The following is a 22,677-nucleotide window of genomic DNA, read 5'->3' as shown; positions in this document are numbered from 1 at the left end:
AGTGAGACATTTACTAAAATCATAACTTGAAGTCACAAATCGCAAACTTTACTAGTAAAAATCGGAGAATTTTAGTAGTAATAAAAATGGATTGTAACAAATACTGAACTTTGTTTAATGCTCCATTTACTAAAGTCTGTTTGCTGAAATTAGATTTAGTATTACTGAGCTGTTTGTAGAAATAAATAAATTTTACAGAAATAGTGAAACTTCCATGATTACTACTAAAACTTCATTTTTTCCCCCAGTACAGAACTGTTTTTTAATTCCTGGTGATGATTTTTCTCTCAGTGTACATGAGAGAAATACCTTCCAAATTATACATATGATCAATGATCATACATGTAACAAAGTAAATTAGTATCTTCTGCCGGTTGTTCTATACTGAAGCAGGTCTCCGTTAGGTACGACGACGAGCGAAGCGAGGAGGAGTGTTAGGTTGAACTGCGAATGAAACTGGTCCATGGTTTAATAACTTAACGGAATTTATTATTCATTCATGTTCTTAGATCTAGTAACTGATATAGTTTTTGATGGTTCGACTATGAAATTTAACTTTTAAACAACATGAAATTATCTACATTGAATGTTATTTAAAAACAAATTAGCCATTTGAACATACAATTCGGGTTTTATACAATGCAAACCTTATATTATTCACAATTATTATACAAAATGAGCGTATATCTTGTGAATTTTATATTAATAATTGGTATATACTCGTATTATATAACTTACCCGTCGTAATAAGGACACCATGGAACGCTTGGTGGCGCAAGGGAGAGTCGAGGGCAGTAGATCTCGTGGCCGCTCCCCAACACGATGGACAGACCTCATCAACCCTTTACCAGGCGAACGGATATATTCCTCCACATCTCATATCGGTTACCGTACTCAGGTTTTAACTCCAAACCTCCTACAAAATATTTTGTCAATCCCTGAAAATAGTATTTTATGATCTTCATTCACAACACAACACGCTTCTAAATCGCGTAATATATCTTTGGCAGCCGTTTAAATTCCCTTGAACTCTAATTTCAGTAAACTATGGAGAAATTCGACCACTTTCCTTAATTTCTATGAAACAGAAGTACATAGGTCGAACAATTTTTTGATATTTTGTAGATTTTGAGTGTTGAAAGGTAATGTAATCGTAAACATTGCTAAATATTCATGCATTATTGTGTATGACCAGAATTAGATGTGGGTTGACATTATCCCATGGCCTTATTATTATTAGAGTTTCACTGTGCGGGAGCTGGGTATTCTTCCCATGGCCCGGTAAATTGTCTTGTCATGTCATAAAAACTCATGCCGTGAATGAAGATCATATAATAATGTTTTCAGTGATTGATATGTTTCCTAGTAGATTTGGAGTTTAACCTTGACTCCGATCCGATATAAGCCCCCCCCCCTTCCCTGATCCCTTCCTCCCACCCCTGATCCCCCGCACCTTCCTGGTCCCTTCGCCTGATCGAGAATATAATAAGACAAAATCGAGTATGACAGTTAATTACTTAGACAGGCGATGGGATGACCGTAACCCACATTTTTATTTCTGGTTTAAAGGAACATCTCCGTCTTTCGTAAATGTATTTTTTACAAGGCGTTCAATACGGTTGTAACAGTATATACAGTACGTATTAAGACACGCTACTTCTTAGGGGCCTGGTAAAGGGTTAAGGGTCGGTTGCACCAAACTGTTCGTTCGCTAAATTTTTATGCATGGAAAGTTTCATAGTGGCGCTGACGTTGATCAGTCTGTCAAATGTGGTTGGTGCAACTGGCGCCAAGTCCACCACAGGAAATACAGTAAACGATTGCCCCCACTCCACCAAAAACAGAGCCACATGGCGACGGATCGCAAGAGCTGCGGTGGCGCAGCAGTCGACCGTGACATGACCACGACCGCCGGATAATAAAGCCGGATACTCATTAGCGAGCCGTAACCGTTGCATGTACAGTCAGCAGCAATAGTTGCTAAGCGGGCGAGGTGTTCAAAATAGTCTTGACGCGACTTTATTGTTAAGAAAATAAGAGTGCGAAAAGGTAATTATGAACACCTCGCCCGCTTAGCAACTTTTGCTGCTGACTATACTGTAACCAAAAAACCTGCGAACCACGTACACACTATGTTTTTTAGGGTTCCGTACCCAAAGGGTAAAACGGGACCCTATTACTAAGACTTCGCTGTCCGTCCGTCCGTCCGTCCGTCCGTCTGTCACCAGGCTGTATCTCACGAACCGTGATAGCTAGAAAGTGAAATTTTCACAGATGATGTATTTCTGTTGCCGCTATAACAACAAATACTAAAAAAAGAATAAAATAAAGATTTAAATGGGGCTCCCATACAACAAACGTGATTTTTGACCAAAGTTAAGCAACATCGGGCGTGGTCAGGACTTGGATGGGTGACCGTTTTCTTTTTGCATTTTTTTCCGTTTTTTTTTTGCTTTATGGTACGGAACCCTTCGTGCGCGAGTCCGACTCGCACTTGCCCGATTTTTTTTGTTACAGTAGGTATATGCAACGGTTACGGCTCGCTAATGAGTATCCGGCTTAAGAAGAAGGAGACCTGAGAGTAAGAGATAATTTATAACAATTATAGTAGTGGGTATGTTGTCTACATTCCTTGTTCATAAACATTTATTCAATAACAAAACTTATAAACTATTATAAGTAAGTATAAACTAAATAAATTAAACTAATAAAATAAATAAAATTCTTTGTTTGTAATTTTTCTACATTTTGTAATTAATTCTAAATCAATTTGTAAATATAATTCTTTGATTATTTATTTTGACATGTAGGTACCACACATAATGGACATTTTGAAATTGTATTATATATCCCGTAAAAAGTGAAATCTTAAATTATGCTGTATTATGACATTTATGACATGTCAAAGTCTGTCTTTTTTACCAATAAAAATCAGAAATCTCAAAGTCTGCCCCTCACCAGGCTAAAACATTATTTCAAACCATTAAAATGTTAAACGCATTCCGTTAATGTAACATTTTTCGCGCTAAGAACTGTTTGAAAAGTGCTCCGAGTCATTTTAGATGTGAAGTAAAATAAATGGGGTCCCTTTGTTTCCCATGAAGCTTTATGTCATAATGTATTGTTTGTCATATTATAGTTAGTCATAAAACTAAAACCGTTAACTTTTCGGGATTTTCGATAGGTTAGGTTAGGTTTGTTTTACGGCAATTCTGAAAACTTACGCGTTTCTGAGAAAAACCAATTACGACTAACGAACATTCGGACAAACAATACATTATAACTATTTGGGAAACAATAGAGATCCAAAATGAATACATGTTATGACCGCGCCATCTATCGGCGTCTGTATAGAATAGAGCGCGTAGCGACCGGCGCCCTCTATCGGTGGAACTGCTGCAGCTTCTCGCAGGAGGGCGTGCGCAGCTTCTGCGCGTCGGCGTACTGGCGCGAGTCGCCGAAGTTGCGCGCCTTCCACGCCATGCTGTCGCGGTAGTTGCGCTCGCGCTGGCACGCGTGCCGCAGACCCACTGGAACAATTATCACCTATTTAATTTTTAATTCTAGTAATATCTAGTTGTCGTCGTATCATGTCGTCGTGTCGTAGATATCGTCTCAATATCTGGGCCTAATTGGACCCAAGATGCAAAAAATAGGATATACTGGAAAAGATTGGAGGAGGCCTATACCCAAAAGGAGTCCTAAAATTAGAAATAAAAATCAAAAGTAGTATTATATATTTAAGGAATAAAAGGCTTAATAATAAATAATAATAAGGATGCAGAAGGCGGTAATTTTGGACACGGCGCGTATAGTACGTCGGTTCCTCACTCTGCGGCCCTGACCACCGGCAGCTTGAGCCCTGCCCCGCTGCCGGCGGCACCCTAGGTTAGGTTTTTTATAACGTGTTTATATGTATTTTTTGGGGTCCCTTTGTTTCCCATAAAGTTTTAAGTCATAATGTATTGTTTGACATATTATCGTTAGTCATAAAACTGAAACCGTTAACTTTTCAGGATTTTCCTAAGGTTATGCTATAGATAGGTTAGGTTAGGTTAGGTTTGTTTTGTGGCAATCCTGAAAAGTTACGCGTTTCTGAGAAAAACCAATTATGACTAACGAAAATTCTGACAATCAATACATTATGACTTAAAACTATTTGGGAAACAATAGAGACCCGTATTTTTTATGTGCTTTGCTTGCCCAAACGATCAGCATTGCCATCCAGCGGGGCAATGCGGCCAGCCTTCTGGGCACCCTACCTACGGACCATGACTTAGGGCAAATTTTTTATTTATAAGTTTTAGTGATTTGTTATTAAATAAAATATTTTTATGTCCTTTTGTATTTTACTTTTATATTCATGTTATAAACAACCTAACTTAAGAAGAAAAATAAATAAATGACAATATTATAAGACATTTTTTACACAAATTGACTAAGCCCCACGGTAAGCTCAAGAAGGCTTGTGTTGTGGGTACTCAGACAACGATATATATATAGTGCGTCAAGCAAATCTTGTCAGTAGCAATGTAAAGCAAACTAAAGTAGGGCAACACTCAAAGAGTAGTATTGCGCTAAGAAAAGCAGCAATGTACAATGTACATCGAAACAAAACTTTTTTTTCCGCTGAGCGCGCCTTGTCTCGTACGTCAATTCAAATTGTCACTCGCGGATTCTCTATTGAAAATGTTTGAAATTGTTATTAATACGTATAGACGGACAATTTAAAAGCAGTGTGTGATGTTGATAAAAATGATTAACTAATTTGAAGATCTCAAAATAAAATTGTAAGTGGACTAAGTATGCCGTTAAACAAGAATGTATGAATAAAATCATTGCTTCAGCAGGTAGATGTCATACTGGATTTTCATATTTTATTAGATTTCTCAGTTGGCACTGTAGGCATTGTAGGCACCTTAGCTTTAATTAAGCACAGTCTTATTTAATATATTGGTATTTAATGGTGACACAGCAGAAATATCTCTTGAAATAGAATCGATTCAGAATGTAAACATTGTAAACCATTTGTAAACAAACAAGATGATGGCTGTCATTCGCGATCCACATTCCACAGATAAAACACAGATGACACGCGATTTTCGAATTATTAGATCACAGTGTTGCTAACCCGCGATTTTTCAAATTTGCCGCCGTTTGCTACTGACAAGATTTGCTTGACCCAGTATAATATACAAATACTTAAATACATAGAAAACTCCCATGACTCAGGAACAAATATCTGTATCATCATACAAATAAATGCCCTTACTGGGATTCGAACCCAGGACCATCGGCTTCGCAGGCAGGGTCACTACCCACTAGGCCAGACCGGTCGTCAACAAATCATCACCAATTTAATTTTTAATTCTAGTAATATCTAGTTGATATGTATTGGATTCTACCCATTTCGTGAATAAAAGATATTAATCACCAAATATTCAATAACAATAATAAAGTTATAAAAGTATTAAGTAGAGATGCACCGGATATCCGGTTACTATCCGGTATCCAGCCATTATTTAACATCTGGCCGGATACCGGATAGTGACCTACTATCCGGCCGGATACCGGATAGTGACCTACTATCCGGCCGGATACCGGATAGTGACCTACCTACTATCCGGACGGATACCGGATAGTAACATTGCTTATTTCGGAGTAGACAACATTGGAATAAGAAACAGTCAAGGAAATAATCGTACTCTATAATAGGAAATAATAGGAAACAATTTTACTATGAGAACTTTCTTATCTGTGGTAGTAGGAAAATTTGTACTTTAATGTACATAACGTTATAGATTTTTGTAGGTTATGAGTTTAAATTTGGAACAGCAGTCAAAACTCAAGTAGGTCTCTATTCTAGTATCCATAGATATTAAAACAGTTATCGATACGAAACGTCAATTTAGTATGTTTTTTAAATATAAACCGCACGACATTTGATCTCGAGTGACATGAGAATAGGGACTTCATTCTTTTGTCTAGAATAAAAAAAAACTAAGGATGTGTGACATGCGTGAAAAAAGTTTTCATTCACCACCATTTGACGTACAGTTTATCTTTTAGTTAGTTTTAAGTATGTGTTTAGATAAAGTAGTGTATGTAACTGTACATAATTAGCATACCCCGGCCGGCGAGAGCAAAAATGCGTCTGCTCCTAGTGCTTAATTAAATATCGACTATTCTATCGACATATGGATGTCGATAGAATAGTCGACTTTTAATTAAGCACAATTTTTTTTTTAAACTTAGCCATTAGTATTTGTTATTTATTTCAACTTGATACCTCCACGCGTTTCTAAGAATAACCCTAAAACAATTTTCTATCAACATAAAATTATTATTATTATAAAGTTATTCACAATAAGTATCAGAATGTGTTGAAGAAGAACGTTGGCATTTTAACTTTAAACAATTTAAATAAATTGATATCTGGCAGAGAAGTGGAACTACCTAATACAGAACAAATTCATAATCACTATGAATTATTTCGTTTTGCTCCGATTACTACAGTAGATTTAGAACGGTCCTTTAGTTGGATGAAATGGATTTTATCGGCAAGGCGAAGGAGTTTAAAATCAGAAAATTTAGAAAAAATGCTAATTGTATATTACGAAAATTACATAAAATACTGAATAAATACAAACACTTGGTTTTAATTTTGTTTACAACAATAATTAATACTTCTGCATATCATAACGGTGGTCCAGTACATCGTGTTGTTTTTATCGACATCGACCAAAGTGTGTGTCCTCGCACTATTAAGCTGTCAACGCATTTTTGCTCTCGCCGGCCGGGGTATGATAATTAGGCATTAAAACACTCGTGTGATCCTATTAAGAAACTCACTGACGTTCGTTTCTTAAACCCACACTCGTATTTTAATGCCTCTCATTATGTAGCAGTCACATAAACTACTATAAACATCCCACTGGCTCGCAGAGGCGACGAAAGTTTGGAAAAACTGATTGTGATTGGACAGATCATCCGCTCCAGATGCAACCCTGATGCTGACCACGATCCTCAGACATGAGGGACCGCCAGAGAGAGTACACTGATCATACCTATGTATTCCTCCTCTATGGCCATCTCCAGCCGTCGGAGCGAGCCTTGGTAGTCGGTGTGGAAGTTGTCCTTCACATAGTACGGCACCTGCACACACATACAATACAATACAATACAATACAATAATAATATTCATAATCGGCCTCTACGTGTTGGATCTATATCCCCACGCACGCCTTATAAATGACCGGGCTCGAAAGACCCGAGAGTTTTAAACGGAGATACAATTAATATTATAAGTAATAATATAGCGACATCTGACATCTGAGTTGAGACATCTGGCCCCTATTTCACCAAAGTGACGCGACAATTGTCGACATCACTGTTACTGACGTCACAGGCCTCCATAGGCTACGACAACCGTTTACCATCGGACGGGCGGTGTGCTTGTTTGCCACTAACATTTTAATTTAAAAACTCCATTATATATCGCAAGTAAACAAATACTTATTTTGCGAAGCTAATAGACCGGGAGATAGTGACACATTTTACTGGGTCATTTGTACCAGTATGGCGGTTCGTCAGGGGTCTAAGCATGTAATGAAGGAAAGAAAAATGATGGTCATAGCGCTGGTACCGGCGGCCCAATCGCGTGGGCGTTAGTCGAACGTGTCGGATAAAATACGAGTGTCGAACGATTTGTTCCACAAAAATCCTCGTATTTTCCGATAGTCCAGAAAAAAGAAGTAGGCGGTAGCGTAATGCCATACTTCTCCGGTGTGACTTACAGCTCGCCATACTGAGGCGAACACATTAATTAAAAAAAAACAATTCAACCATTTGTGCCAAGCTAATTTTTGCACAGGTGATCATCGTCGAGCAGCCATTCATGGACATCACCATGCCATACTCTTCGGACGGTTCCAAATGGCCGCCATACCGCCGCAAGGGAGTTAATTTGTTTTTTTTAGGGTTCCGTACCCAAAGGGTAAAACGGGACCCTATTACTAAGACTTCGCTGTCCGTCCGTCCGTCCGTCCGTCCGTCCGTCCGTCCGTCCGTCCGTCCGTCTGTCACCAGGCTGTATCTCACGAACCGTGATAGCTAGAGAGTTGAAATTTTCACAGATGATGTATTTCTGTTGCCGCTATAACAACAAATACTAAAAAACAGAATAAAATAAAGATTTAAATAGGGCTCCCATACAACAAACGTGATTTTTGACCAAAGTTAAGCAACGTCGGGAGAGGTCAGTACTTGGATGGGTGACCGTTTTTTTTTGCTTTTTTTTTGCATTAAGGTACTTGCCCGGTTTTTTGCTAAACGATTTGTACCATCTTGTAATTTTTTTTCAAGACATTCTGTGTGATCATAAATGGAAATCTCATAATGCCATACCTGTAGGAGGTGGCGGGACCCTATTACTAAGACTTCGCTGTCCGTCCGTCCGTCTGTCACCAGGCTGTATCTCACGAACCGTGATAGCTAGACAGTTGAAATTTTCACAGATGATGTATTTCTGTTGCCGCTATTACAACAAATACTAAAAACAGAATAAAATAAAGATTTAAATGGGGCTCCCATACAATAAACGTGATTTTTGACCAAAGTTAAGCAACGTCGGGAGGGGTCAGTACTTGGATGGGTGACCGTTTTCTTTTTGCTTTTTTGTTTTTTTTTTGGCATTATGGTACGGAACCCTTCGTGCGCGAGTCCGACTCGCACTTGCCCGGTTTTTATTTCGTTCATTACGTACTTAGACCCCTGACGAACCGCCATACTGGTACAAATGACCCAGTAAAATGTGTCACTATCTCCCGGTCTATAATGACAATTGTCACAAGAAATACGACAAATGTTACGAAATTCCGACACAGAACTCATTTCCTGTCAAGAATTACCGAAGGTTCTTTTAAATCTTGTGACAATTCTCATCATCATCATCATAAATTTCGCACCTGTTTATTGCCGATATAATAAAGTTTTTAAAAATAATACAATGATGGTGGCAAACAGGAATACAGCCCCGATGGTAAGCGGTAACCGTAGCCCATGGATGCCTGTGACGTCAGCAACAGTGACATTTGTCGAATTGTCGCACCTGTCACCGTGGTGCAATAGGGGCCTGGCGTCAAGTAGCGGAACTGATAGTTCCACTACTTGAATGTCGACTACGAAATAACTTGCGTTTTCGCAAGAAAACTTATGTATGGAGTTACCTCTCTTTCTTTACTTATAGTTCGTTTTTTTAGCATTAGAAAGAACTTGAAAGAAGACAGGCGATGTTGACATGTCTTTTAATTGAAAACCGGAATCTTGAGCGTTGCGAGGGTTTCAAAGCACGAGGACAAAATATGACCCTGAGTAAAACACAAAATTTTTCAGCACAACAACCCGAAGCAAATATTAAATATCAAACCAAATCAAATTCAAATGAATGTTTTTAAATATTTATCATCTAAAATCATCATTTAAAAGTCAACTCTACCATCAAACATAAGAAAACAACTCAAAATTTGCATTTGATTAATTTGCCTCACATGTTAATTACTGATAGCAAAGTGCAACAACTGCTCCGGCGAGCGGTCGGTACCTTAAGGCTGACAGTTTCCGTCGGCACGGGGTACTTGGAGCTGGGCTGCAGCGAGTAGACGGGCTCGCTGATGAAGAAGCCGCTCATCATGGAGAGCAGCACGAGCAGCAGCACGGGCAGCAGCTGCAGCAGCCCGGCGTGCTCGCGCTGCTCCGGCGAGCGGTCGGTACCTTAAGGCTGACAGTTTCCGTCGGCACGGGGTACTTGGAGCTGGGCTGCAGCGAGTAGACGGGCTCGCTGATGAAGAAGCCGCTCATCATGGAGAGCAGCACGAGCAGCAGCACGGGCAGCAGCTGCAGCAGCCCGGCGTGCTCGCGCTGCTCCGGCGAGCGGTCGGTACCTTAAGGCTGACAGTTTCCCTCGGCACGGGGTACTTGGAGCTGGGCTGCAGCGAGTAGACGGGCTCGCTGATGAAGAAGCCGCTCATCATGGAGAGCAGCACGAGCAGCAGCACGGGCAGCAGCTGCAGCAGCCCGGCGTGCTCGCGCTGCTCCGGCGAGCGGTCGGTACCTTAAGGCTGACAGTTTCCCTCGGCACGGGGTACTTGGAGCTGGGCTGCAGCGAGTAGACGGGCTCGCTGATGAAGAAGCCGCTCATCATGGAGAGCAGCACGAGCAGCAGCACGGGCAGCAGCTGCAGCAGCCCGGCGTGCTCGCGCTGCTCCGGCGAGCGGTCGGTACCTTAAGGCTGACAGTTTCCCTCGGCACGGGGTACTTGGAGCTGGGCTGCAGCGAGTAGACGGGCTCGCTGATGAAGAAGCCGCTCATCATGGAGAGCAGCACGAGCAGCAGCACGGGCAGCAGCTGCAGCAGCCCGGCGTGCTCGCGCTGCTCCGGCGAGCGGTCGGTACCTTAAGGCTGACAGTTTCCCTCGGCACGGGGTACTTGGAGCTGGGCTGCAGCGAGTAGACGGGCTCGCTGATGAAGAAGCCGCTCATCATGGAGAGCAGCACGAGCAGCAGCACGGGCAGCAGCTGCAGCAGCCCGGCGTGCTCGCGCTGCTCCGGCGAGCGGTCGGTACCTTAAGGCTGACAGTTTCCCTCGGCACGGGGTACTTGGAGCTGGGCTGCAGCGAGTAGACGGGCTCGCTGATGAAGAAGCCGCTCATCATGGAGAGCAGCACGAGCAGCAGCACGGGCAGCAGCTGCAGCAGCCCGGCGTGCTCGCGCTGCTCCGGCGAGCGCGCGCGCCGCCGCGCGTACCCGCCCGTCGCGCCCACGCCCGCGCCCGGGAACGCTGCCACAACCGACAATACATCCATACTATAGGTAATATTATAAATTATAAATAATTATAATATAATATTATAAACGCGAAAGTCTGTCTGTCTGTTGCCTCTTCACGCTTAAGCCGCTGAACCGATTTAGTTAAAATTTGGTACAGACATAATTTGAGTCCCGGGGAAGGACATAGGCCAGTTTTTAGGTCGGAAATCATCCCTGAAGAGAGTGCAAAGGGTGGTTTATTTGGTGGAATATGGTGTGAAAGGATAGTTGCGATTCAAAAATAGTGAAGTAACGGTTGAAGTGATCTTCTCACCGTTCTGTTTCGTGTCCAGTGTGCGCCAGTCGGAATGCCCGACACACTAATTCCACGGCAGGTGTAGTACCGCTCTCGTTCCACACTAATTCTTCTCGATTATCAAGCTTTATACGGAATTTAGATGTAAGAAATTGACGGAGCTCTTGTATGCAATATTAACTTGGCTCGGGTTGCCAGTAGAGATGCACCGGATATCCGGTTACTATCCGGTATCCGGCCTATCCGGCCATTATTTTACTATCCGGCCGGATACCGGATAATGACCTACTATCCGGCCGGATACCGGATAGTAACATTGCTTGATTTCGGAGTAAACCAATTGGATTTAAGAAACAGACACGCGCGGTCATATTCGTACCTGTTTATTATTTTAAAACAATTTAATCATTCCACTGACTTGCACGCGCACTCATTTCGAACCTAGAAATGAGTCCGCGCGAACGTTTACTAGGAAACAGGAAAAACCTGCAGAATGCGCACTTGAAAAACCGAAATGTAGGTATAGTTCCGCTGGCCGAATATTCGGCGGCCCGATACCGGATAACCGGCCGATGTTTAGGCCGAATATCCGGTATCCGGCCAAAGAACTATCCGTTGCATCTCTATTTGCCAGCATCCCAGCTTTATTACAAAGCTTATGAAAGTCCCTGTCCACCAGTGGCGGAGCGTCCATACAACTCGATTCCCATCGGCTTGTCTGGTTTTTAAGGCTCTTGGGCCATTTTCTTTGAACTTATGATCTGTCCGTGATCTGGGTGCTGGCAGAATCATCAGTGCTTCACCCGAAAGAGTGGAGCGTATTGCTGAGCCAGAACCCGTTTGTTTTGCTGCAACGCACACAGCACTTTTAACCTATTGATACATCTTGTTCCTGATTTTAGTTTTAGTTTGATATTGTTATTGTTTCTGTTTTTTCTATCAATGTGTGTATTATGGCAAGCTAATAAATGGTTATCTATCTATCTATCTTATGAAGAAAAGGAAGGGCAACTCAGCTACGGCTTGCCTAGGAACAATCTAGATGCGCCGCCACTGCTGTCCAGCATCCCAGCTTTATTACAAAGCTTATCAAAGTCCCTGTCCAGTGTCCACTCACCGGCATTCCCAAAGAACATGTTGAAGAGTTCCTCGGCGGTGAGGTCGGACTCGAAGCCGCGCGCGTAGTACTGGTGCTGCGCGTGCGCGTGCGCCTGCGCCGGCGCCTCCTCGCCGCGCACCTCGTACAGCTTGCGCTTCTCGGGGTCCGTCAGCACGGCCGCCGCGTTGCCGATGGCCTGGAAAAGGACCTCCTTCAATGCGCCCTGCCTTATAGGATCACTCGTGCGTCTGTCCGTCTGTCACACCGTGGTGAAATAGAGGCCAGGGGTTACATAGGTAATATCACTATCACTAGTAATTGTAACGGTGCGTGTAACGAAGCGTTACACTATCGACCTTCATACTATTTCTGGCACCATACAAATTCTAAATTCCTTTTTGAAATTCAAATCCTATTCCAAATTCCATTCAATGATTTTTATTTTCAGTTCGATCACATACTTTGATCGATAAACATCATTTTATCTAACGGACTGTACTTCCCAAGTTTCTAAACACGACCGTTTAAGTGTGATTTTTATTAGTAAACGTAATAATTCATAAGTGCGTGCAGTTCAGTATAGTGCTCGTTTTGTGGCCCTGCACACCTTCCAGATATATATCTACATCATCACCAAGGCACATATTGTAAGTTATTTGATTTCTAACCTTCTAAATTTATCACTCATACCCATATTCATTACATTATATTTACATTACGGAAAAATCCTTTGGCCATAAGCCCCAGGATTTTCCCTTCCAGGGCGACCCCGGTAGTGTAACGGTGCGTGTAACGAAGCGTTACACTATCGACCTTCATACTATTTCTGGCACCATACAAATTCTAAATTCCTTTTTGAAATTCAAATCCTATTCCAAATTCCATTCAATGATTTTTATTTTCAGTTCGATCACATACTTTGATCGATAAACATCATTTTATCTAACGGACTGTACTTCCCAAGTTTCTAAACACGACCGTTTAAGTGTGATTTTTATTAGTAAACGTAATAATTCATAAGTGCGTGCAGTTCAGTATAGTGCTCGTTTTGTGGCCCTGCACACCTTCCAGATATATATCTACATCATCACCAAGGCACATATTGTAAGTTATTTGATTTCTAACCTTCTGAATTACGAAAGTATTTTTATACATACCTATCTGTTAACACGTAACCTGTATTGTTACAGGTGCCTTTTTATTTAAATAATAAATACCCCTCATCGCTCTGGATCCTGCCTTTTCATTCCCATCATCCCCGTGAGGCTCCTCTACCTGCCCCCTCACAGTAATATTCGGCCTTAAATAGAGGCCGGTCAGGGTACCTTGAAGGCCTCGCTGGCCCCGGGCGCCTGGTTCTTGTCGGGGTGCAGCTGCAGCGCCAGCTTCTTGTAGGCCTTCTTGATGTCCGAGTCCGTCGCGTCCTTCGTCACGCCTGGAAACAAACTTGCCATCAAATCAAGAGTCAACAGGGCTATAACCGCGAAAATCGAAGTTCGCAAATTGCGGGCATTTTTCTCTGTCACTCTTATTACGCCTTCATAGGAGTAAAAGAGAAAGATCCCCGCAATTTGCGAATTTCGGTTTTCGCGGTAGCCGCTCTGGCACATTCTGGGCGAGCTCGCTCCATCGTAGGCCACGTCTACGCCTCGGCTAGTCTGTGGCCCTGATTAAGCCCATTCATAATTAAAAAAATGATAAAGAAGAAAATTATTCACGAAAATAGTATTTTATACAATCGTGATATAATGGAGAGCTTTTCAGTCGAGTACCGTGTTAAAGCCACGCAGCTTGCTGAGTGGCCTTATTGGGTACGAGATTGAAAAGCTTGGTTATATATGACTATTGATCATATGAGTCAACAAAAGTATTGACTTTAAACTAGTAGAATCATACAAACAAACCAAAAGTAAACAGCTAAGATGCGCGAGCACCGAGCAGCCGCTATACCTTCATACTCGTACACGGCCCGGGGCCCGGGTTGGCCAATGACACCTTCTCGTAACTCATGAGGCCCTGGTACGTGCTCCGCGCTAAATTAAATTTTTAGAGCGATTTATTCTCGATTTCGTCCACCGTAGCCTATGGAAGTCTCCACAACACACAGTCACAAGACTCACAAGCAACATAACCGGGTATCATAGTCTATAGATTTTGCTAAATTAAGGGTGTCACATGAGCGTTAATGACTTATGAAGCAATTGTTTCTACTATAAAAACTAAAATAAATAATTCATATGAGGAGGGGGGCTCTGGGCACGGGCCCCGTGTGCCCTTATGGTAAAGACCATGGTATAATAATACACTCCGCCTGGTACTCTCTTCCCGTCTTTTCTAGGTCACCTGACTGACACAAGCCTACGTCATCATGCGACAGCGCTATATGATAATATGCGATAGCGCTATATATAGCGGCCATGTTATTGTGACGTAGGCTTGTGTCACTCTGGGAAGAGAAGACTATGGTAAAGACGGTACTGCAAATACCCTATTACAAAAGGTCCTATCCTCGTAAGTCCCCGCGTACTTGTACAAGTACAAATTAAGGATAGCACTTCAGACCTGACATTTTAACCGCATAGATGGCGTAACGTAACTGCCTAATGTACTTACTCAAGTACTAATTTTTCATTCCCCATTTATCGGGTAGTTTTTTTACAACGGCAACATTAACACGGTCATTCTCATTCTATATTCTATGGTCAATTTCGCCATGTTAGACAGGTACAGTCAACTGTCAGTGTCAGTGTCACTTTTTCGCAAGATGGCCACACAGTCAGGTCGCTGGCCAGCACGAAGTAAGATAATCGGTTTATATTCAAGTAATCACTTGTTTTTTCTGTTGTCATACGAATGTATTAGTATATTTAAATTATAAATATTGTAAAATAAACAATATTTCAAAGAAACCTGTATATTTAAGGAGGTTTGTGATTGGTCAAAATAATTTGTACTTTCGGTAGTACGTTCGGTCTAACTTACAAGTATTTTTTTCTTATTCTAGCGTTTGATGAAAAGCAAATATCACAACTTCTCAATAACTATGACTTCAAGGACTCAGATAATGAAGATATGTTTATATTTGAACCCGACCAAGAATCAAATAGGGACTATTCTTCGTTTTCGGAATATGAAGAAGATAGAGAAATAGAAGTTGCAGTACGCGGACGTGTATCTAGTCATCGATTTCAAAGTGCTCGTGGTCAATGAGGTGGTAGAAGCACAAGTGCACAAGGGCGCGACGTGGGCAAAGTGCAAGGGTTAGGTCTGGAGATCTAGTCCAGGTTTTGAACACCCAAATCCAACCTCCGTGGATGTAGTATGGTATTAAAATAATAAAAAGAGGTTTTCTAATTCACCTTTTTATAAGTAGAAGATTAGTTATGTTGTAATAAAGTATTTTTTTTACTTTAGTGATGTTTAGAGAAAATACAGTACCGGTCAAAAGTTTAAGTTCTGTAAATTCGGTTAAATGAAGCTATAACACAATGTACTAATAAAAGTATTTAATAATCTTTTATTACATAATAAATTAAAGGTAATTCTCTAATTTAAAACCACAATTAAATAAAAAAGATCAGTTTTTGCCAACTTTAGACTCTTCAAAATATCCGCCTTTTGCTTTCAATGCAACACACACACACACTTTCGGCATTCGCGTAATTAGTTTTTGCAGTGGTGATGTCGAAATTTTATTCCAACAAATGTATAGGTATTCCCAAAGCTGTTCTTTATTAGTTGGCCGCATTTTTCTCACACTCCTGTCCAATTCATCCCATAACAACTCAATTGGATTGAGGTCGGGCGATTGAGGAGGCCAATCCATATATTTTAATTCTTTTTGGTTCTCTTTGGATGAAATGTAGTTTTTGCACAACTTCGACGTATGCTTGGGATCGTTGTCTTGTTGGAAAACAAAACCTCTGCCTACAATCCGTTTTCCAGATGGACAAGCGTGACGTTGCAAAATGTTATGATACATTTTCTTATCCATTATGCCATTGACTCTCACGAGATCACCAACTTTATCACCCGCAAAGCATCCCCAGACCATAACTGATCCTCCACCGTGCTTCACTGTTGGCAACACGCATTGCTTTATCATTCGTTCGCCTACTTGTCGTCGAACATATTGACGACGACTCCCTCCAAAAATTTCAAACTTCGATTCGTCAGAAAATAAAACTTTAGACCACTGTTCAACGTCCAGTTTTTGTGTTTCTGGGCCCATTTCAACCTCTTAACTTTATTCTGACTACGTAACAAGGGTTTTTTGGCAGCAATACGACCTTTTAGACCATAGTTTCGCAGACGCCGTTGCACTGTCGAAACCGATACTCGCTGTTCTCGGGTGGCGTTGAGTTCTTCGCAAATTTCTGGAGCAGTTAGAGTACGTTGGCGTTTGCTCTGCACGCAAATAAATTGGTCTTCGCTTTTAGACGTGACTTTTGGCCTACCTGACCGAGATCGACTGCAATTAAGACCGGTTTTTTGTTTTCGTTTCAAAGTACTCACGACAGCGGTTTGAGAAACCTTCATTTTTTCAGCGATTTTCCGCGTCGTGTAGCCCTCATTTGACAGAGTTACAATAACAGCACGAGTTTCGACACTAAAATCGGCTTTGCGACCCATTTTAAATGATTTCTAACTTCACGAAATCTCATAGGAAACACGGAACAAAAATATTAAATGGATCAAATTTTCCGAATAACATAAAACGATTCCTCCAAGAGGTATTTTTATTGTTATTTGGTAGTAGTGGAAACAATTAAACGTTTGAAATTCAAAACATATTCTATATTTGAACATAATTAAATATGATAACCTTATTTCGCAGAGTGAACTTAAACTTTTGACCGGTACTGTATATGATTTAATTTTAATCAAACATCATCAAACATCATCAACATTTATTCAGCAAATAGGCCACAAGGGCACTTTTACACGTCAACATTGAATTTACATAAAAGTAAAAATAATAACATCAACAATTTTATAAAATAAAACTAACAATTCAATCTAACGTATTACAATTACTAAGAGATGTATATGGTCTCTTAATGTCGAATTACATACAAAATACAGATAAAAAAACACACACAAAAAAAATCTATAATATTTAGAGGTGTAAATGTCTCTAGGTGTCAGAACTATAGTCTAGTTAGAATATAGTCTATAGTCAGAACTATAATATTAAATATATCCTTTTTCTTTTTTTATTATACTGTGTAAAAACCCAATGTACTCACACAAGTACAAATTATTTTCAATAATTTCCTCCTTAAAGAGGTGCTATACATAATAAACATACCATAAAAAATACTGAAAATAAGACCTCACTTCAAAAAATCTCTAAAATCGACATCTTTTTGTTTCGGTCTGAAGCACTATTCTTGGTTTGTACTTGGTATAGTACAGCCGGCAGTTATGACTACTGCTGTCGGAAAAACACAGGACTTACGAGGCTATAGGTATGGAGTACCTGCTACTGCTGCTTAATTTTATTGTAATTATAACACTATTCTTCAAACGGTAAAGTTGTTATCTGTATGGAATCTTCTGTTATTGTGCACACGTAACTAGCGGTTTGGTTTCATCATCATCATCATCTCAGCCATAAAACGTCCACTGCTGAACATAGGCCTCCCCCTTTTTTGGGGGGTGAATGCCATAATCGCCACGCTTGGCAGGCGGGTTGGCGATCGCAGTCGAGTACACCGAATTTGAGGGACGCTGGCTGCCCGTCCACCGGTGGTCTTGGACGTGGTTTAAGGACATACCCGGGTCCTGGACGTAGTTTAAGGACATACCCGGGTCTCGGGCGGTTTGGTTTAACAAAAGATAACAATGACAATAGCCCAACATAACATTTGCCAACCCTCAGCAGTGTCTCGAGTGGATCCGCGACATTTTAAAACCATACGAACAACATACGACCCAGACGAATGACGCAGTATGACGAAGTAAAATGACGTGTTCACACAATATTTAAGACGGTCCAAGGTCGAGACATTGCATATTTAAAACCTTCATATATTGATTGTATTGGAATATTGATTAATGATTAGCCCAGTCTAAAGTGTGTAACACGCGCCATTGTAAACATTATTAGAATGCACTAAAGTTAATATTTCACTGTAATCCTGGCCCCTATTTCAGTAACGTGACAGGTGCGACAATTCGACAAGTCTCATTGTTGCTGACGTCACAGGCATCCATGGGCTACGGTTGTCGCTTACCATCGGGCGGGCCGCATTCCTGTTTGTCACATCGTATTATTTAAAAAAACTTTATTATATCGGCAAAACACACAGGACAGGTATTTCTCTTGCGATGTTTATGATGATAATGATGACAATTGTCACAAGATTTCAAAGAACTTTCGGTAATTCTTGACAGCAAATGAGTTCTGTGTCGGAATTTCGTGCCGATTGTCGTATTTCTTGTGACAATGGCGATATAGTGGAGTTTTTTTAATTAACATGTTGGTGACAAACAACCACAACGCCCGTCTGATGGTAAACGGTTACCGTAGCCTATGGAGGCCTGTGACGTCAGTAACAGTGATGTCGACAATTGTCGGACCTGTCACGTTGGTGAAATAGGGGCCTGGGCGTCTGTGAACGTCATTGGGGTTCAAGGGTTAAGAGTCACACAAACCCGCGACCAAAAAGTCGCTACTCGCTTCCATACATTTGCCACAATTTGATTGCTACAATACAATTTATTGGCCTTCCTAGTGTAAAACTTATGGAACAAATGTTGGTTCTCATAGTTATTATTTAAGTAGACCATAAGTTATTATATAAACAGAATACTACACTACACTAAACCGGAGTTAAGCAGTTAAACCTGGAGTTACCATGGTTACCAGTACAATTTGACACTGGGTTAACGTTTTAACCGGTTAACCTCGGGTTAGTGGATTGGTGCAAGTGGCGCTTAGAGTGTTTACACATTGTCTGATCCAATATCAGATGTTGGAAGTCTCTCTCTCTCTAGCCTTTTTCTACCCTTCGGGTGTAGGCCTTCTTCATTTGACGTCATTTAAAAAATAAAATAAAGATAACAATAAAAAATGCTGCACTAATTATGGGACACAACACACAATTATACATATCTAAGTTATTTAACTTCATTCTGATAGAACAGTGGTTGGCAACCTTTTAGCAGCCAAGGGCCAAATAGTAGTTACAGATGTTGACGCGGGCCGCACTTTGTTAATATTTATGACTTTATCAGACATTGTCATTTGTCAATATTACATACAAAATAGCCAGGGAGGCAAGCCGTAAGTGAGAGGTTGAGCGGCCCGCGGGCCACTTGTTGCCGACCGCTGTGATAGAAATTCAGAGACAGAATAGTAGGCCTTCTATAACAGCAGCGATTTTAGTTTTAGGGAAAGCCCAAGCGTGTCTTAGTGCTTTTAATGGCAGCAGGGATTTTATTAAATATCTGCGAACCCAAAACGTGCAAACTATTGGCCGCCTTTGCAAACCGTGCAAGCTATTGGCTGCCTTAGTAAAAAGTAATATTTTACGGATCTATATCTGAATCCCTAAAGTCTTTTCTCCTATCTTTGCATTCCCTAGTATTGTTTGTCACAATGATCAGTTGTCCTAACACTAAAAACCCTAATTTTGGTTTCCCTAATTATTGATTACTTATCCCATCAAAAACATAAATGTAAAAAAGGAGAGCCAAGTTCAATACAAAAATTATGCTTGGCTGTGGGGTTCGCCGCAAAAAGAATGGAGATTTAAATGAGTGCCAAGTTCTATGCAAAATCCAAATATGTATTTATAGGAACAAAATAACATTATAAACAAGTATTAAACTCTATTTCTTTGCTTTATTGGATACCTATAACAATTGCTGTTATTTAAAAAAAATGCGAGATCTTAAAGCAGGTTAGATTTGACTTGGCCAGTTTTCATTACATCAGTCATTTTATAAAGTTATTCAACATATATATTTTGTAATTCTGATAAAAACTGGCCAAGCCAAATCTAACCTACTTTAAGATCTCACATTTTTTTAAATAACAGCAATTGTTATAGGTATCCAATAAAGCAAAGAAATAGAGTTTAATACTTGTTTATAATGTTATTTTGTTCCTATAAATACATATTTGGATTTTGCATAGAACTTGGCACTCATTTAAATCTCCATTCTTTTTGCGGCGAACCCCACAGCCAAGCATAATTTTTGTATTGAACTTGGCTCTCCTTTTTTACATTTATGTTTTTGATGGGATATCAATACTTTTTGTAAAGAAAACTAGGCAGGTATTGAGATTTAATGTTTTTTCTTGTGTTTCCGCTGCATGTTTTTTACTTCTGTTCTTTGTATTAATTATGTGGTGCCGCGCGCCGCCAACGACACACCGTTGGCCGGTTGTTTAGCGCGTATTACAGGTTTTTTGTATGGGGACCCCCCCTATTTTTTAACTTTTTTTATTTTTAGATTTTTTCCTACGCTTACACACAATTACCGAGCTGGATTCCAAATTTCATCCTTCTAGGTCATCTGGAAGTAGGTTAGGTTTAGGTACTATATGTCAGTCACAATAAAAAAGAAATTTGTATGGGAACCCCCCCTATTTATTAACTTTTTTTTGTTTTTAGATTTTTTCCTACGCTTACACACAATAACCGAGCTGGATTCCAAATTTCATCCTTCTAGGTCATCTGGAAGTAGGTTAGGTTTAGGTACTTATATGTCAGTCACAATAAAAAATGTTTTTTTTGTATGGGGACCCCCCCTATTTTATGACTTTTTTTAATTTTTAGATTTTTTCCTACGCTTTCACACAATAACTGAGCTGGATTCCAAATTTCATCCTTCTAGGTCATCTGGAAGTAGGTTAGGTTTAGGTACTTATATGTCAGTCACAATAAAAAATGGTTTTTTTTGTATGGGGACCCCCCCTATTTTATAACTTTTTTTAATTTTTAGATTTTTTCCTACGCTTTCACACAATAACTGAGCTGGATTCCAAATTTCATCCTTCTAGGTCATCTGGAAGTAGGTTAGGTTTAGGTACTATAGGTATGTCAGTCAGTCTTAAAATTTACGACTTTTTGACCTTCATATCTTTATAACCGTTTGAGCTAGCTTCATGAAATTTGGGCTTCTAGATGTCCTTATGGATATAATTAAACACACATAGTTTTATGTGTTTACGTTAAAGATGTTTTGAGTTATAGAAGGGTCAAAAGTGGCACCAAGTGGTTCGTGTAATATTACACTTGGCCTTCTTTTGCTTGAACTTGGCTTGACACGCTGCTGCGTGTCTAGATCCTAATGTTATTAAGCATATTTTCTTTTTTGCGAGGGTCGCAGTTCTAACTTAACCTAACCTAACCTACTTTTATGGCAGCAAGTTCTAAAACCTAACCATTTTTCAGAACCTTACATTATCGAAAATAATTGTTATGACGATTGATTGTTAGGGCATGTGCCCATTAGGACAAACCAGTTAGGGCAAGTGACTTTAGGACAAACATTGTTAGGGATTCAGAAAGATACCCTATTTTACATGTCAACAGTTAATTTTAAACAGCAAAAAATACATTATTTGTGTCTAAAAGCAATTTAGATCTAACATTAGGTACTAAAAACAATTCATCAGTATTTAGAACCATTTGTTATTGATTCCTAGAATTATAGGCTGGCAACTACTTTTAATCAAACCCATGAGAATAGGTCAACATAAACTACCCAACCCATTGGCATTGGTGTATGGTGCAAAAGTAGCCTTGTACTATAGAAATGGCAAACTCACCCAAAATTTCGTAATAATCCTTGCATTTCGTATTAATCCGGCGCACGGCCTCCAGCTGATCCGTCGTGTACTCGCGCTGCGGCGCCTGGTGCGTAGGGGCCTTGCGTCTCCTCACTTCTTCGGCAGGCTCCCTTCGCGGCGGAGTCTTGCGCCCCCCCGAGCTCCCTGCGGCCCGCACCCGCGTCAACAGCTCCTTAGCACGCGCCGTGGGATACAAGCGCTCAGCTTTCAACAGAAACCTCTCAGCCTTCTCCGTGTTCCCCGCAGAAAATGCTGCCTGCGCGATATCGATACATTTCTCAGCTTCGTCCTTGTTCCCTTCGAGCGTCATTTTGAATTTCGAATTAACTCTTTGGTGAAAGCTGGCACGTTACGAGAGTAAATGATAGACGTGTCGCGAAAATCTAATTAGCGGAAATAGATTTTATTTATAATTCAACTACACCATTGCTCAATCTACGAAGTGGATTATTGGAGGACACAATACGTCAAAATAACGAATAGGGTTGTCACAGTCATACTTGTCATGTCAGGGTTGTAGTTGTTCTTGATGGAATCTTTAAAAATGTTCCAATTAATTGAAACTGATGTATTAGCAAATTAAGAAAACGGTCTTCTATATATCTCATTTGATAAGCCGATGTTTTTATAATTCCTCAGCAAAATAGGG

At 40.5% G+C, this 22,677-nt stretch overlaps 1 protein-coding gene across 1 annotated transcript; it reads right to left on the bottom strand.

Annotated features, from left to right (window-relative positions):
- Positions 1-467: 467 nt before the first annotated feature.
- Positions 468-22,501, bottom strand: LOC134676532 (dnaJ homolog subfamily B member 14). Its single transcript, XM_063534919.1, has 6 exons — positions 22,008-22,501; positions 13,546-13,655; positions 12,239-12,416; positions 10,622-10,836; positions 7,068-7,155; positions 468-3,530 (listed from the first exon to the last, which is right to left on the bottom strand). The coding sequence occupies exons 1-6, from the start codon at positions 22,336-22,338 to the stop codon at positions 3,382-3,384; spliced, it is 1,071 nt and encodes a 356-aa protein (XP_063390989.1). The 5' UTR covers positions 22,339-22,501; the 3' UTR covers positions 468-3,381.
- Positions 22,502-22,677: the final 176 nt, after the last annotated feature.

This window comes from Cydia fagiglandana, chromosome 24 (genome assembly GCF_963556715.1).
Source record: "Cydia fagiglandana chromosome 24, ilCydFagi1.1, whole genome shotgun sequence".
Taxonomy (NCBI): Eukaryota; Metazoa; Arthropoda; class Insecta; order Lepidoptera; family Tortricidae; genus Cydia; species Cydia fagiglandana.
The sequence above is the reverse complement of the archived record's forward strand: the minus strand, read 5'-3'. Positions and strand labels throughout refer to the sequence as shown.